The 15,185-nt window shown below is 44.3% G+C and overlaps 1 protein-coding gene and 1 pseudogene across 1 annotated transcript; one reads left to right on the top strand and one right to left on the bottom strand.

The window, feature by feature from the left end:
* Nucleotides 1–696: 696 nt before the first annotated feature.
* On the bottom strand, nucleotides 697–1,911 carry LOC118533658 (olfactory receptor 10H3-like; annotated as a pseudogene).
* Nucleotides 1,912–10,050: 8,139 nt separating this feature from the next.
* Nucleotides 10,051–11,423, top strand: LOC118533657 (olfactory receptor 10H4-like). The gene is made up of 2 exons (XM_036089057.2): nucleotides 10,051–10,065; nucleotides 10,485–11,423. The coding sequence occupies exons 1-2, from the start codon at nucleotides 10,063–10,065 to the stop codon at nucleotides 11,421–11,423; spliced, it is 942 nt and encodes a 313-aa protein (XP_035944950.2). The 5' UTR covers nucleotides 10,051–10,062.
* The last annotated feature ends 3,762 nt before the right edge of the window (nucleotides 11,424–15,185 follow it).

The following is a 15,185-nucleotide window of genomic DNA, read 5'->3' as shown; positions in this document are numbered from 1 at the left end:
GAGGCTATGGAAAAACAAAATAACAAAAATAAAAAGCACAATACTATAAAACACTGGATGCAATGCTCTGTAAGAAAAACGTCAAGGAGGGATGCCTGGGTGGCTCAGTCGGTTAAGTGTCTGCCTTTGGCTCAGGTCATGATCCCAGGGGCCTGGGATTGAGTCCTGCATTTGGGCTCCTTGCTCAGTGGGGAGACTGCTTCTCCCTTGGTCTGCCTCTCCCCCTGCTTGTGCGCGCTCTCTCTCTCTCGCTGACAAATAAATAAATAAAATCTTAAAAAAAAGAAAAGAAAAGGGTCAAAGCTTTGGGCATTTATTATTATGCTTATTTTTGCTTATCCTTATAGTGGAGGAGGGTAAAGTCTTCCAATGCTTGTCCATTCAAGAAGAACGCTGTGCATCAGTGCCCAGATATGCCTACATGATGCTGCCCTCCCATCCTTTAGGTAGATAACACATTCTCTGATGGAGGTAATGGGATGAACTTCATCACACAGGGTCAAGAACAGGAGATCCTGATCACTAGATCCCATGCAAGGTGGGTAAACAAATTGGAAGAAAACAAATACCAAGCATGCATCCATCACCTATGGTTGTGTGTATCTTCATATACTTGAGACCCTACAACAGTCCTATGGAGACAGATGTTATTATTCCCAGCTCTACTGTCATATTTCCTTACCACCAAATTGGCCATCAGGAGCCTAGGGGATTGAATTTTCTCAGGAAGCTTTCATCATGGCATTCTTGAGCTCCTTATTCCTGAGACTGAAAATGATCAGGCTGAGAAACGGGGAGAAGACTGTATAGGTGGTGGCCATCAGAGTGTTACTGTCTATAGAGTGGGGACCCTTGGGCTTGAGGTAGATAATGGAGACAAAACCATAATGTACAATGACCATAGTGAGGTGGGACACACATGTGGAGAAGGTCTTGTGCCTGCCCTCAGCAGAGGGAATCCTCAGTATGGTGGCCACAATGAAGACATAGGAGAAGATGATGAGGAATTAACAGCCCATCAGAGCTGTGACACATACCAGGACCACAGCCAAGGTGACAGAGGATGTCTCCTTCCCACAGGCCAACTTTAGGAGGGAAAACACTTGGTAGACAAAATGGTGAATCACGTTAGACCCATAGAAGGTGAGGTGAAAAACTATCAGGGTCACCATCATCTCCATGACTGAGACCAGCCCAGCACCTGGACATGAGACGGCACAACCATGGGAACTCATGAGCACATTGTACCTCAGGGAGTAGCAGATGGCCACATAGCAGTCATTGCCCATGATCATGAACAGAAAGGGGTGCTATATGTCCTCACAGCACTATGCCCTCATTTATTCATTCATATAGTCAAGAAATGCTATTCAAGGCTTATTTTATATGGAAATATTCTAGGTGCTCGAATCCAGCAATGACCAAAGTCTAGGGGCCCTGCTCTGTCCTTTTCATGGTCCACTGAGGGAAGCTGTCATATAACCAAAGCTGACATCACAGAGTGGTCAGAGGTGTGTTGGGGACAGCCTGGGGATCTGCAGAAGCTAAGTGTGGGTCTCAGACCCAGCCTGGGATATAGAGACTTTGAAATTGGTGATGACTACAGGGAGAACTGAAGGGTGAGTAGGTATGATTCAGGTGAGGCAGGGAAGTGGAACAGGGATTTCCAGACAGAAGGGACAACAAGTACAAAGACTCAGGGTGACAGAAGCATAGTGCATTTGGGACAATGGTATGTTCAGTGCACAGGGAGAGTTGGAAGTTGCTAAGTGCGGTTCTGGAATTAAAGGCAGACAGGTGAGTAGGGCAAGAGCGTGCAAGACCATGGTGTCCACTTGAGGAGTTTGTTCTAAGGGCAATGGGGACCCCTAAATGTTTTTTAAATACATAGAGGAAAGGGCTGTATTCCATTACGTGAAAGTGTTCATGGATGTTTCCATTTGGGGCTTCCTATGAGGGTGTTCTTATGACATCTAGTACATGTCCTCTGGTGGATTGATACTTATGTGTTCTGTTGGGTCTATAATTAGGTGTGTAAAAATACCGACTCAGGGAATACCTGTGTCCAACTTGAATAGATATTGCCAAACAGTTTTCCAAAGTGGTTGTACCAAGAGGTACATTTTAAGCACAAGCAGCATGGTCAGATTCCTGTTTGTAGAGACCCCCTCTGGTTGGTGTGATGGAAGCAGCTGCTGAGGGCGGGTGGGATGGGCAGACTCAGGAAGAGATGGGGAGAGGTGCATGAGGGCATCCTGGACGGGGTGGAGTGGCAAACTGAGGTTGATTTCAGACATAGAATGGACAGTGTTGCTGATTGGACAAAGGGAGACAAAGTGAACTATTTCTACTTCTAACACTCAAGACACCAAATGTGTGAGTTATTTCCACAGCAACGACCAATTCTCCAACTACCCAGACACCACCTTGGTGTCCTATAATTCAGTTCTGACACTTAATACCTGGAGATGCCAGTCACAAGTATTCACTGCTCAGGGTACCCGCACTTCTGTCTGATGTGGCTACAAATGTGGGGGTTTCCACATTCCCCCCTTTCAGTTTGGATACTTTAATGGGATGACTCACAGAAATCAGGAAAATGCAACACTTACTCTTCCCAGTTTATTATGAAAGGACAACAAAGGAACAGCTAAATAAAAGAGATGAATCCTTCAAGGCATGGAGGAAGGAGTGAGGAACTTCCATGCCCTCTCTGGACATGCCACCCTCCTAGCACCGCCATGTGTTCACCAGCTGGGAAAGTCTCTGAATCCCATTGTTTAAGGAGTTTTTATGGGGGTTTGATTAAACAGACATGATTGATTAATCATTCATCCTTATTGAGCATCAATCTGTAACCCCTCTCCCCTCCCTGGATGTTCCAATTCTCTAATCACCCCTTGGAAGTTCTGGTGAGCAGCTCCCTTCCTAAAACTATATAGAAGTCCCCAGGCACCACTCATCTCATTAACATACAGAAGCCACTATTCTCACTCCTGAGACAGGGGCTTAGGGGCTGTGTCTCAGGAACTGGACAAAGACCAAATGTTTTATTAGAGCCCAAGGATGCACATACTAAGGTGGATTCTCTGACTGGATCACCATGACAACAGAGATAGGTCAACCAAGGGAAGAAGTGGGGTTATCCAGTTTGGTCAGAAGACTCTGAACACTTCTGATGACCAAGAGAAACCAGTCTCCAAGACCCAGCTCTAAATTACCCTTATTCTGGGAAGCCTTCCAGCTGCCCTGATCCCAGGGCAGAGCCCTGGATTCCCACTCTGGGCTGCTCAGCTCCTGCTTTCCCTCTGACCCTGCCCTGACCCCAAGGTCTTGAGGGCATCTAATCCTGTCCTATCTCCCCCAGGACTGGGAGCTCCTAGTCCTCAGCAGGGGCTGGGGCTCTCTGGGCAGAGAGAGAAGCAGGGAGCCTTCATTGTGTTGGAGGAAGGAGTAGAGCCTGCAGGTCCCTAGAGGTGCTCTGATGATCCTCCTGGCCTCTCCAGACCCTGAGGGCAGCCTTGCAGGTTGGTGTCCTAGGGAGGCCCTGGGGAGCAGCCTGCTGGGAAGCTGCAGCAGGGATAAAGCACACAGCATCAGTTCCAGGTGCCCCGAGGTCTGGCCCCACACCTACCCTTGTGTGCTGTTGACAGCCACAGGCAGGAGAGCTTCTTCTGCCCTCCCCTGCTGGCTGCTTCCTGGAAGTGGCAGCCCAAGCCGAGGGGGACCAGGAGGGACAGGGTAGGTGGCAATACTTGGACAGTTTGGGGAGCAAGACCCAGACTGGTGATGGGGACAGAGTCTGGGAGAAGGGTCATAAGAGAGGATCTTACTAATGGGCAGCTTGTGGGGGTTTTTTCAGGATGCCCATTCTGGGTCTTGGGTACTTTACCCAGCCTAGTGCCCTTTGCAGCTTCTAGGTCAGTGGTTCTCAGCCCAGGATGATTCTGCCCCACAGAGGACATGTGCACATGTCTGGAAACACTTTTGATTGTCATGACTCAGGAAGCCTGGGGATGCTCCTGGCATCTGGTGGGATGAGGCCAGGGATGCTGTTGAACATAATAAAATGCACAGGATAGCCACCATCCCTGAGAATGATATGACCCCAAATGCCAAGAGTATAGAACATCAGAAACCTTGCTCCAGGTGTGTATCTTGTCTGTGCTGTTGTGTCCTGACTTGGGTGACAGTGGTCTTTGCTATCCTGGAGAGTAGCCTTACAGGGGAGGCAGAGGGGTGAGCTTGATGCACTCCTGGGATATGTGACATGGACTCTGCACCTGTGTGTGAACCATCCTCTGTGAGACCAGAGTAGACAGAATTCTCTCCTGCACCTGTCAGAGGAGACTGGGGAGCCCAGCCCAGAGAACTGCTGCCACTCCACCCAGCAGGAGCGGGGAAGGCAGGGTATAACAGTGAGACAGGGGCTAGGTGAGAGGGTGGAGGTTGGACCAGCCACTTGTGGAACTGGGTTGTCAGGTTACCAGAGGTACCTAGGGTCCCCGTGAGGTCAGAGGCCATGAGTTTAGAATGGGGCCAGTTGGTCCCATTTGGTACAGACTGAGGACAAAAAACAGCTTAGAGGGCAGAAAAGATGTCAAATTCAGTGATAACTACCCATCTTAGGTAAACATGGGGCCCTTTCTGTGAATGCTCATGGACCTTGTTTGTCCAGACGGTTCTCTGCTTACTCCCATTTTTCATTTGGGGTGAGGAGGCTCAGGGCTGGAATTTTCTTTCTCAGAAACACACAGCAAACGCTGGGACTTGAAGCCTGGCTCTGATGACTGCACCGGGTGTATGTTTCAGACAATGCTCTCTGGAAGCCAGAACGGAGTGGGAGCAGAGGAGGAGCCTGGGGCAGTGAGCAGTGCAGGGGAGGGAGGTGCAGCCACAGAGATGGAGAGGAGCAGAATCCAGGGGCAGCCATTCTGTAGGCAGAGGTGATGCTGAGTGACGGGGGAGGAGGTCAGAAGGGGGCTGACACCGGTGTCTGGATTTCTGGGTGGGACAGCTGCGGGGCCACAAGACTATTTCCAGATCATCAGCACAGCCTTCCTCACTCCAGGAAGGTCCTTCCCTGGCCTGCCATTTCTGGCCTGCCATCCTATTGTGGGGGATCCTTGGGAACAAGGCCCCAGGGAGACCACAGGGTGTAATTATGGCTGGGCCCTGTCCCAGAGCCCACGATTTCCAGAGCTCTGGGCAGCAAATGAGGCTCAAATCATTCATAAAAATATATTTTTGTTTTATTTTATGGCAGACGACAGGTGCAGAGGTTTGAGTCAATGATATTTCTGGTTCGCTGCTTTTGATAATCATTGGTTTTCACAACGACAACGTTCTTCTCTTATTTTGTTCATGTTCTCTTTCTGCCACCCTGTTTCCGTCCAGTTCCAACAACCACTTTTTTTTTTAAATTTTTTTATTGTTATGTTAATCCCCATACATTACATCATTAGTTTTAGATATAGTGTTCCATGATTCATTGTTTGTGCATAACACCCAGGGCTCCATGCAGAACGTGCCCTCCTCAATACCCATCACCAGGCTAACCCATCCTCCCGACCCCCTCCCCTCTAGAACCCTCAGTTTGTTTTTCAGAGTCCATTGTCTCCCATGGTTCTTCTCCCCCTCCGATTTCCCCCCCTTCATTCTTCCCCTCCTGCTACATTCTTCTTCTTCTTTTTTCCTTTCTTAACATATATTGCATTATTTGTTTCAGAGGTACAGATCTGAGATTCAACAGTCTTGCACAATTCACAGCGCTTACCAGAACACATACCCTCCCCAGTGTCCATCACCCAGTCACCCCATCCCTCCCGCCCCACCCCCCACTCCAGCAACCCTCAGTTTGTTTCCTGAGATTAAGAATTCCTCATATCAATGAGATCATATGATACACGTCTTTCTCTGTTTGACTTATTTCGCTCAGCATAATACCCTCCAGTTCCATCCACGTCGTTGCAAATGGCAAGATCTTATTCCTTTTGATGGCTGCATAATATTCCATTGTATATATATACCACATCTTCTTTATCCATTCATCTGTCGATGGACATCTTGGCTCTTTCCACAGTTTGGCTATTGTGGACATTGCTGCTATAAACATCGGGGTGCACGTACCCTTTCGGGTCCCTACTTTTGTATCTTTGGGGTAAATACCCAGTAGAGCAATTGCTGGATCATATGGTAGCTCTATTTTCAACTGTTTGAGGAACCTCCATACTGTTTTCCAGAGTGGCTGCACCAGCTTGCATTCCCACCAACAGTGTAGGAGGGTTCCCCTTTCTCCGCATCCCCGCCAACATCTGTCATTTCCTGACTTGTTAATTTTAGCCATTCTGACTGGTGTGAGGTGGTATCTCATTGAGGTTTTGATTTGGATTTCCCTGATGCCGAGCGATATTGAACACTTTTTCATGTGTCTGTTGGCCGTTTGGATGTCTTCTTTGGAAAAATGTCTGTTCATGTCTTCTGCCCATTTCTTGATTGGATTCTTTGTTCTTTTGGTGTGGAGTTTGATGAGTTCTTTATAGATTTTGGATACTAGTCCTTTATCTGATATGTCATTTCAACAACCATTCTAACACACTGAAGGTATGTTCTTTGATTTGTGTATGCTCTTGTAGACAGGTATTATTTCTCTGTGCATACCTATGTTGTAAATTATCTTTTCCCTTTTGTAATTTCATAGAAAATTGGTCACTTTTAGATTTTATAGAAATGTTTTTAGTTTACAGAAAAAGGCATACATCCTCTCTCCTGCACACCATTTATTTTTTTACCTCTTGTGTTAGTGTGGTGCATTTGTTCCAATTGGTGAACCAATATGATACATTATTATTATTAACACAGCCCACAGGTTATGTTAGGGTTCACTGTCTGTGTTGCACATTCTGTGGGTTTGACAGATGTATAGTGACATGCATATACTGTTACAGCATCATCCAGAATAGTTTCAGGTGCTCTGTATTTCACATGCCCAAATGGAATTATGCTAGAGCATTCATCTGGTTTTTGCATCATTCACTTAATAATATTTTAAGGGTCGTTTAGGCTGCTGCGTGTGCATCTAACTGTTTCCTGGGGCTCCAGTGTTTGCATCCAGCCCATGTAACCTCCCCTCTTCCCACGTATGGACAAGCAACTTTTCCCATTCTTCACCACCAGCAATGCTACAAAACATCCCCTGACATGCTGCCCTACAAATACCTGTGAGCAATGGAGATAGATGCTCGGGAGCACATGTGCTGGTGCACAGAGCACAGGAGCTCTTAATTTTCACCCTCTAGTTCTCACAGGCAGTGCACGAATATTGCTTTCTCCCCATACCTGATCAGCACTGGGCACATCCTAATTTGGGGCATTGAATGGGTAGACACCGAATTTCCACTGCATTTCCCTTTCTCTCCTTCCCTCCCACTTTTAAGCATGTTTTCATTTGCCTGTGCTACGCCCTCTGTGAGTTCTCTGCTCACACCTTTGCTCATTTCTGTATTGAGCTTTCTACTTCTTGTAGATGGAACTGGTTTCTTGTTTATTCTACATCCTATTCCCTGGTCAGTTGTGGACAATGAAAATGATCTTTCCCCACCTTTCCATCTCCCCTTAACTGGATCCAGGACATCATTTGTTGAACAAATCCTCTTCCTGTTGATGTTTTTATTCTTTCAAAATCACCTAATGTTTGTGCTTGTGAAGTTTGTTTAAGAAGTCCTTCTCCACTCCTAGATCAACAAAATTCTTCTCCTACACCTTCTCCTATTAACTTCCCAGTGTCCTATTTCGTATTTATGTCTTGAATCCTGGAATCTGCCTTTGCATGTGGTCTTGGGCAGATATTCAGATTGAGTTTCCTTCATAAAAGGACCAGTTTTCCCACCACAAACTCCTGAACAATCCACCATTTCCCTTTGATTTGTGCTCCCACTTTTATCACATGTTGAGCTGTGAATCATGGGGGGATAGTTTCTGAGGTATCCAATCAATTTGATCAGTGTCTGTGTCTGTTCCAGATTCACACTTAAAAAAGACTATGATGTGTAATATGTCTATGATGAGTCTCCATCCCTGCCAGAGCATTTCTTTCCTATTGACTCCATTTTTAGAAGATTAGTACAGTTTTGCACTGACCTCATTTTTCAGAAGGAATTTGAGGAAACTTTTATGAGATGTACAGCTGATTCACTGGAAGTGTAAATGCAGTTGCCCTGATGTTATAATTTGAGGAAAAAGTGTCATCATTACCATATTCGCTGACCTCAACTGAGAGTGTAGACTGTTCTCCATGTATTCAAATCCCCTTCTACATTTTTGTTAATGGTAAAAATGTCTAAAATTGGAGCTATTGCATGTGTTTGATTGAATCCTGGATGTTTTATAACAGAGGCGTCCAAAGTGTGCTGTGAGGACCCTGGAGTCCCAGAGACCCTTTCTGAGGGACCATCAGGTCCTCACTTTTCCAATGAAGGTGAGGATGTATTTTCTTTTTTTTTAAATTTAATTTAATTTTATTATGTTGTGTTAGTCACCATACAATACATCATTAGTTTTTGATGTAGTGTTCCACGATTCATTGTTTTCGTATAACACCCAGTGCTCCACGCAGTACGTGTCCTCCTTAATACCCATCACCAGGCTAACCCATCCCCCCACACCCCTCCCCTCTGAAACCCTCAGTTTGTTTCTCAGAGTCCATAGTCTCTCATGGTTCATCTCCCCCTCTGATTCCCCCCCTTCATTTTTCCCGTCCTTCTCCTAAAGTCCTCCATGGTATTCCTTATGTTCCACATATAAGTGAAACCATACGATAATTGACTTTCTCTGCTTGACTTATTTCACTTAGCATAATCTCCTCCAGTCCCATCCATGTTGATGTAAAAGTTGGGTGTTCATCCTTTCTGATGGCTGAGTAATATGCTATTGTCTCTATGGACCACATCTTCTTTATCCATTCATCTGTTGAAGGGCATCTTGGCTCCTTTCACGGTTTGGCTATTGCAGACATTGCTGCTATGAACATTGGGGTGCATATGGCCCTTCTTTTCACTACATCTGTGTTTTGGGGGTAAATACCCAGGAGTGCAATTGCTGGGTCATAGGGTAGCTCTATTTTCAATTTTTTGAGGAATCTCCACACTGTTTTCTAAAGTGGCTGTACCAACTTGCAATCCCACCAACAGTCTAAGAGGGTTCGCCTTTCTCCACAACCTCTCCAACATTTGTTGTTTCTTGCCTTGTCAATTTTTGCCATTCTAAGTGGTGTAAGGTGATATCTCAATGTAGTTTTGATTTGAATTTCCCTGATGGCTAATGATGATGAACATTTATTCATGTGTCTGTTAGCCATTCATATGTCTGTGGAAGGAGCCTAGATGCCCTTCAACAGACAAATGGATAAAGAAGATGTGGTTCATATAGACAATGGATTATTACTCAGCCATCAGAAAGGATGAACACCCAACTTTTGCACTGACATGGATGGAACTGGAGGGGATTGTGCTAAATGAAATAAGTCAAGCAGAGAAAGACAATTATCATATGGTTTCACTTATATGTGGAACATAAGGAATAGCATGGAGGACATTAGGAGAAGGAAGGGAAAAATGAAGGCGTGGAAATCATAGGGGGAGACGAACCATGAGAGACTATGGACTCCGGGAAACAAACTGAGGGTTTCAGAGGGGAGGGGGATGGGGGGATGTGTTAGCCTGGTGATGGGTATTAAGGAGGGCATGTATTACATGGAGTACTGGGTGTTATATGCAAACAATGAATCATGGAACAATACATCAAAACTAATGATGTATTGTATGGTGACTAACATAACATAATAAAATAAAAAAAATAAAAATATGTTACTTACATTGATATTGAATAGGTTGACTCTTCTTTTGAATGTATCTATAACTGAATATTGTCAGAAAAGGTGAATATGGAGAGTGATAATGCACTCAAACAAAAGCCAATTAGAGGCTCAAGTTTTCTTGAGTGTAAAGAAATCGCCAGACCAAAATGTTAGAGAGTTGTTTCTTTATACTTTGTGTCACTCTTGGAATGGTATCTTATTTTTTATATCAAATTCGTATTTTGAATGATTACTACTGGTGTAATTCTATGAGAAATACTGGTTTTTGGAAGTGGATCTTCTGCATTTCTGTGCTCTCTCTCGCTGTGGTATGTTCTGACTTCACTCTTTGCTTTTTCTGGGTGCACGAGCCGGTCTCTTCCTGTCAAATCCTCACATACCTTCTTTCTTTTTCTTTCCTCAGAGCACCGCTCAGGGCTTTCAGTTCCATGCTAAAGAACAGCAGAAACAGTGAGTATCCTTGCCATTTTCCCAGTCCTAACATACTGCATCTAAAGTTCCTCCATTTTGTAGATTTTTTAGGGTATATTGTTGTATAGATTCATGATCTTTATTCTGGTCGCCTTCATTTCTTGTGATCTGAGCAGATGCAGCATTGGAGGCTGGTCAGAACTATAGCATGGTGTCTGAATTCATCCTCGTGGGCTTCTCCGACTTCCCACAGCATCTTCTGCCTGCCTTCTTCTTGCTGTACCTGCTGATGTACTTGTTCACCCTGCTGGGGAACCTGATCATCATGGCCACTGTGTGGAGTGAGCGCAGCCTGCACACGCCCATGTACCTCTTCCTGTGTGCCCTGTCCACTTCTGAGATTCTGTTCACTGTTGCTGTCACCCCTCGCATGCTGGTTGACATGCTCTCCAGCCACCGCTCCATCACCTTTGTGGCCTGTGCCAACCAGATGTTCTTCTCCTTCACATTCGGCTTCACCCACTCCTTCCTGCTCATGATCATGGGCTATGACCGCTATGTGGCCATCTGCCACCCCCTGCGCTACAATGTGCTCATGAGCACCCACACCTGTGCCCGTCTAGTGTCCTGGACCTGGGCTGGTGGCTCAGTCATGGGGATGATGGTGACCCTGATAGTTTTTCACCTCACCTTCTGTGGCTCTAATGTGATTCACCATTTTCTCTGCCATGTGTTTTCTCTCTTGAAGTTGGCCTGTGGGAATGAGACATCCTCTGTCACCTTGGGTGTGATCCTGGTGTGTGTCACAGCTCTGATGGGCTGTTTATTCCTCATTGTCCTCTCCTATGTCTTCATTGTGGCTGCCATATTGAGGATCCCCTCTGCTGAGGGCAGGCACAAGACCTTCTCCACGTGTGTGTCCCACCTCACTGTGGTCATTGTGCACTACAGTTTTGCCTCCATTATCTACCTCAAGCCCAAGGGCCCCCATTCAATGGACAGTAACACTCTGATGGCCACCACCTATACAGTCTTCACCCCGTTTCTCAGCCCAATCATTTTCAGCCTCAGGAATAAGGAGCTCAAGAATGCCATAAAGAAAAGCTTCCAGAGAAAATTCAGTCCCCTAAGCTCTTGATGTCCAGTTTGGTGGTGAGGAAATGGGGTAGCTGAGCTGGGGATAATAATGACTCTTTCCACAGGACTTTTATAGGGTTTCAGTATATGAAAATACTGAATAGGTATTGTGGGATGCATCCATAGTTGTTGGATGCATGTTACAAATTTGTTTTTCTTCAATTTGTTTGCCCCCTTCTTGCATAGGAACTAGCGATCATCATCTCTTGTTCTTGACCCCGTGTGATGAAGTCCATCCCATTTAGCTCTAAGAGTGTGTTTTCTATCTATGGGCCAGGGGGCGCATCACATGGTTGTGTTTGGGCACTGATGCTAATGGTTCTTCTTCTTCTTTTTTTTTAATTTTATTATGTTATGTTAGTCACCATACAATACATCATTGGTTTTTGATGTGGTGATCCATGATCCATTGTTTTCGTATAACACCCAGTGCTCCATGCAGTACATGCCCTCCTTAATACCCATCACCGGACTAACCAATCCCCCCTCCCCCCTCCCCTCTAAAACCCTGTTTGTTTCTCAGAGTCCATAGCCTCTCATGGTTCATCTCTCCCTCCAATTCCCCCCCCCATTTTTCCCTTCCTTCTCCTAATGTCCTCCATGCTATTCCTTATGTTCCACAAATAAGTGAAACCATATGATAATTGACTTTCTCTGCTTGACTTATTTCACTTAGCATAATCTCCTCCAGTCCCATCCATGTTGATGTAAAAGTTGGGTATTCATCCTTTCTGATGGCTGAGTAATATTCCATTGTCTATATGGACCACATCTTCTTTATCCATTCATCTGTTGAAGGGCATCTCGGCTCTTTCCACAGTTTGGCTATCGCAGACATTGCTGCTATGAACATTGGGGTGCATATGGCCCTTCTTTTCACTACATCTGTGTCTTTGGGGTAAATACCCAGTAGTGCAATTGCTGGGTCATAGGGTAGCTCTATAATGGTTCTTCTTGAATGGAGAAGCAAGGGAAGACTTCAGTCCCTCCAACATAAGAATAAACAGAAATAAGCATAATAATGAATGCCACCAGCATTGGGGCTTCCCTTTCGGGCATTGTGTCCAGTGTTTTATAATTACCCTTTAATATGAAAATGTACAAAAAAGTAAATAAACTATTTGCCTCCAGGAAGGTAGGTGACTCTGTCTATTTCCTTCTGTCTTTGTAGGTGATAGATCCTAAGGGAATTTTTCTATACTGATCTGAGTTTGAGTGAAGGATGTCAAAATATGAAGTCAAGAGAAAGAGGGAGAAAGGGAGGGGGTGAGAGTGGAGGATGAAAGGGCTCAGTATTTGAATAAGAACACACAGAATGTTAGAAGTGTGTTGCTATCTGACATCTTATGGAAACCCTTTTCCCTTCTTCCCCACATTACTTTCAGTGAAACATCAATTTCTCACTCTTGTGTTTTACTTGAATCTATCTGGGGGATGTGTTGGAGGGCACAGTAATATCTCAGGATGGCACAAAGAGAGACCAGGATATGTGTACCCTATTTAACAGATGAGAAATATTGGTGGACATCACTCATGAATGAAGGAGTCACAGGCAACTTTAGATCTGTCTGAGTCCCATACTGCGGTTTGGGAATACCATATATCTGGACATCCAAGAAGAGGGACTTTGTTGGTGTAAGTTCATACTCAAAACTGTGGCCAGGTATTTGGGCTGCAGGCAGAAGATGTTTTTTAATAGTAAATGTAAAAATGGCTATCACATATGAGTACCTGCTGTTTGCCAAATGTAGGAAGGGTTTCCTGTGCATTCACCCTTCTAAGTCTCAAAATAAACTATTATTTCTGCTCATTTAGATATGACCCACATCTATTACTATTCACATTTTTGAAAGGCAGAAAATGCAAACCTGAGAGATGATTTGTCCCCAGCCACACTGCCCTGAAGTGGTGAAGCAGGAATCCATTACAATCTGCACGTGACTGCAGTTGGTGATCAGGAATGCATCTCTCTCATGTGTCTGCAGAGAGAAATGTGGTCCTGACTGGGAGAGGAAGGCTGTCATTAGAAGGAATAGACACCTTTCAGGGAAGAGGGCAGGTGCAGCCCCAGGCACACACCCCTTTCACACAGCCAGAGAGAAATACTGATTCCAGAGAAGTTACAGAGTTGCTTTGTCACATCAACACTGACAACGAGACCCTCGGGTTCCATTTCATTATTTTAGTTATTGGTGTAAATGACTAATGCCAACCCATCACACCTAAGATGTCCTTTTCCAGAGCCTGTGACTATGTTCCCTTACCCAGCAAAAGGGACTGCATGCAGATGATATGCAGTTAAGGATCTGAGACAGAAGAATTACCCCAGATCATCCAGATGGGCCTGCTATCATTGCAAGTCTCCTTCTAAAAGTGGGCAGGAGGGGTCAGACACAGAGAGAAGTAGGGGATGTGACACTGGAAGGAGGCATTAGAGTAACTGAGCCAGGAACCTTGTGCTAAGGAATACCTGCTGCCTCTGGAAGCTGGGAAAGCAGGAGACAGATTCTCCCCTGGATCCCCCGAAGGATGCGGCCCTGCTCACACCTGGTGACCCTGATTTTTTCTTCTGGCCTCCAGCATAGAGGAGGATAGATGTGTGTGGCTTTAAGTCACTAGGTTTATGTGCTTTGTTACAGCAGCCCTAGAAAACCGACTCATGAAATGGCATCCTGTCATTCTATGTGAATTGTTTCATGACAAAATTAGTTTCAAGTCAGATTCTTATGCCATTCTTCTTTATTGAGAAGACTTAGGGCATGGAGATCATTCATGAGAAGGGCTGAGTATCCTCAGAAGTCCATCAGCAAAGGTGAAGGAGTCCCGATAGCTTGGCTGCAGGATTTGCTCATTGGCGGCAAGGCCCCTGGGGTGTGTTGTGAGGATACATGTGACCATGAAGCTGTAGGGTATGCAGCCCAGGGCCTGGGGACCCAGCCTCCGTGAATACTTATGACTCTTCTATTTGCTGAGTCCTTCATTTCCATAGAATGTGTGGAAAGTGGCTAAGTTTGCCAGTAGGGAAAAAAAGGTAAAACCACAGCTCTTGGCACTCTTAGAACATTTTGCAGCCTTCACATGGCGCAGAGACCTTGCTATCTTCACTTCATTGAAGTTCCTATGAATTATTTTTGAATAGCATGATCGCTGTACAGCACACATTGGTATTCTATTCCCCCATGAATCTCCCCATTAGCTTGTAAGCTCCTTGGGGTCAGGGTCTCTCTCTTGCTCACCATTGTAGCCCTACCATGCTTGACACATAATAGGTACTTAAATATTTGTTAATTGCCTGAAAAACTCAATTTAGTGAGTAAATAATATTCTAGTGCAACTACAATATATTATAGATTATAGTATGCTATAAGTGTATTGTTCCATTATACAAAACACATATATTAAATTATGTATAGTATATATTATATACTATGATACTATATATGATAGTATATATAACATATACCATATTAATATGGCACATATATTAACATGATAATAATATATAATATACAGTGTATATTTTATATATTATATGATATATATTATATACCAATATATAAATATAATTAATACAATTCCATAATTATATTATAACAGTGATATATGTAACAATATGTTAATATATTATATTGTATTATATATTAATATATTGTGCATATATTATTACATATGTATATTACATATTATTGATTAATTAAAATGAATTTTTATATAACATATATAGTTGTTACATATAATATGTAATATGATTTAATTATTATAA

The sequence above is a fragment of the Halichoerus grypus genome, chromosome 1 (assembly GCF_964656455.1).
Source record: "Halichoerus grypus chromosome 1, mHalGry1.hap1.1, whole genome shotgun sequence".
NCBI lineage: Eukaryota > Metazoa > Chordata > Mammalia > Carnivora > Phocidae > Halichoerus > Halichoerus grypus.
The sequence above is the reverse complement of the archived record's forward strand: the minus strand, read 5'-3'. Positions and strand labels throughout refer to the sequence as shown.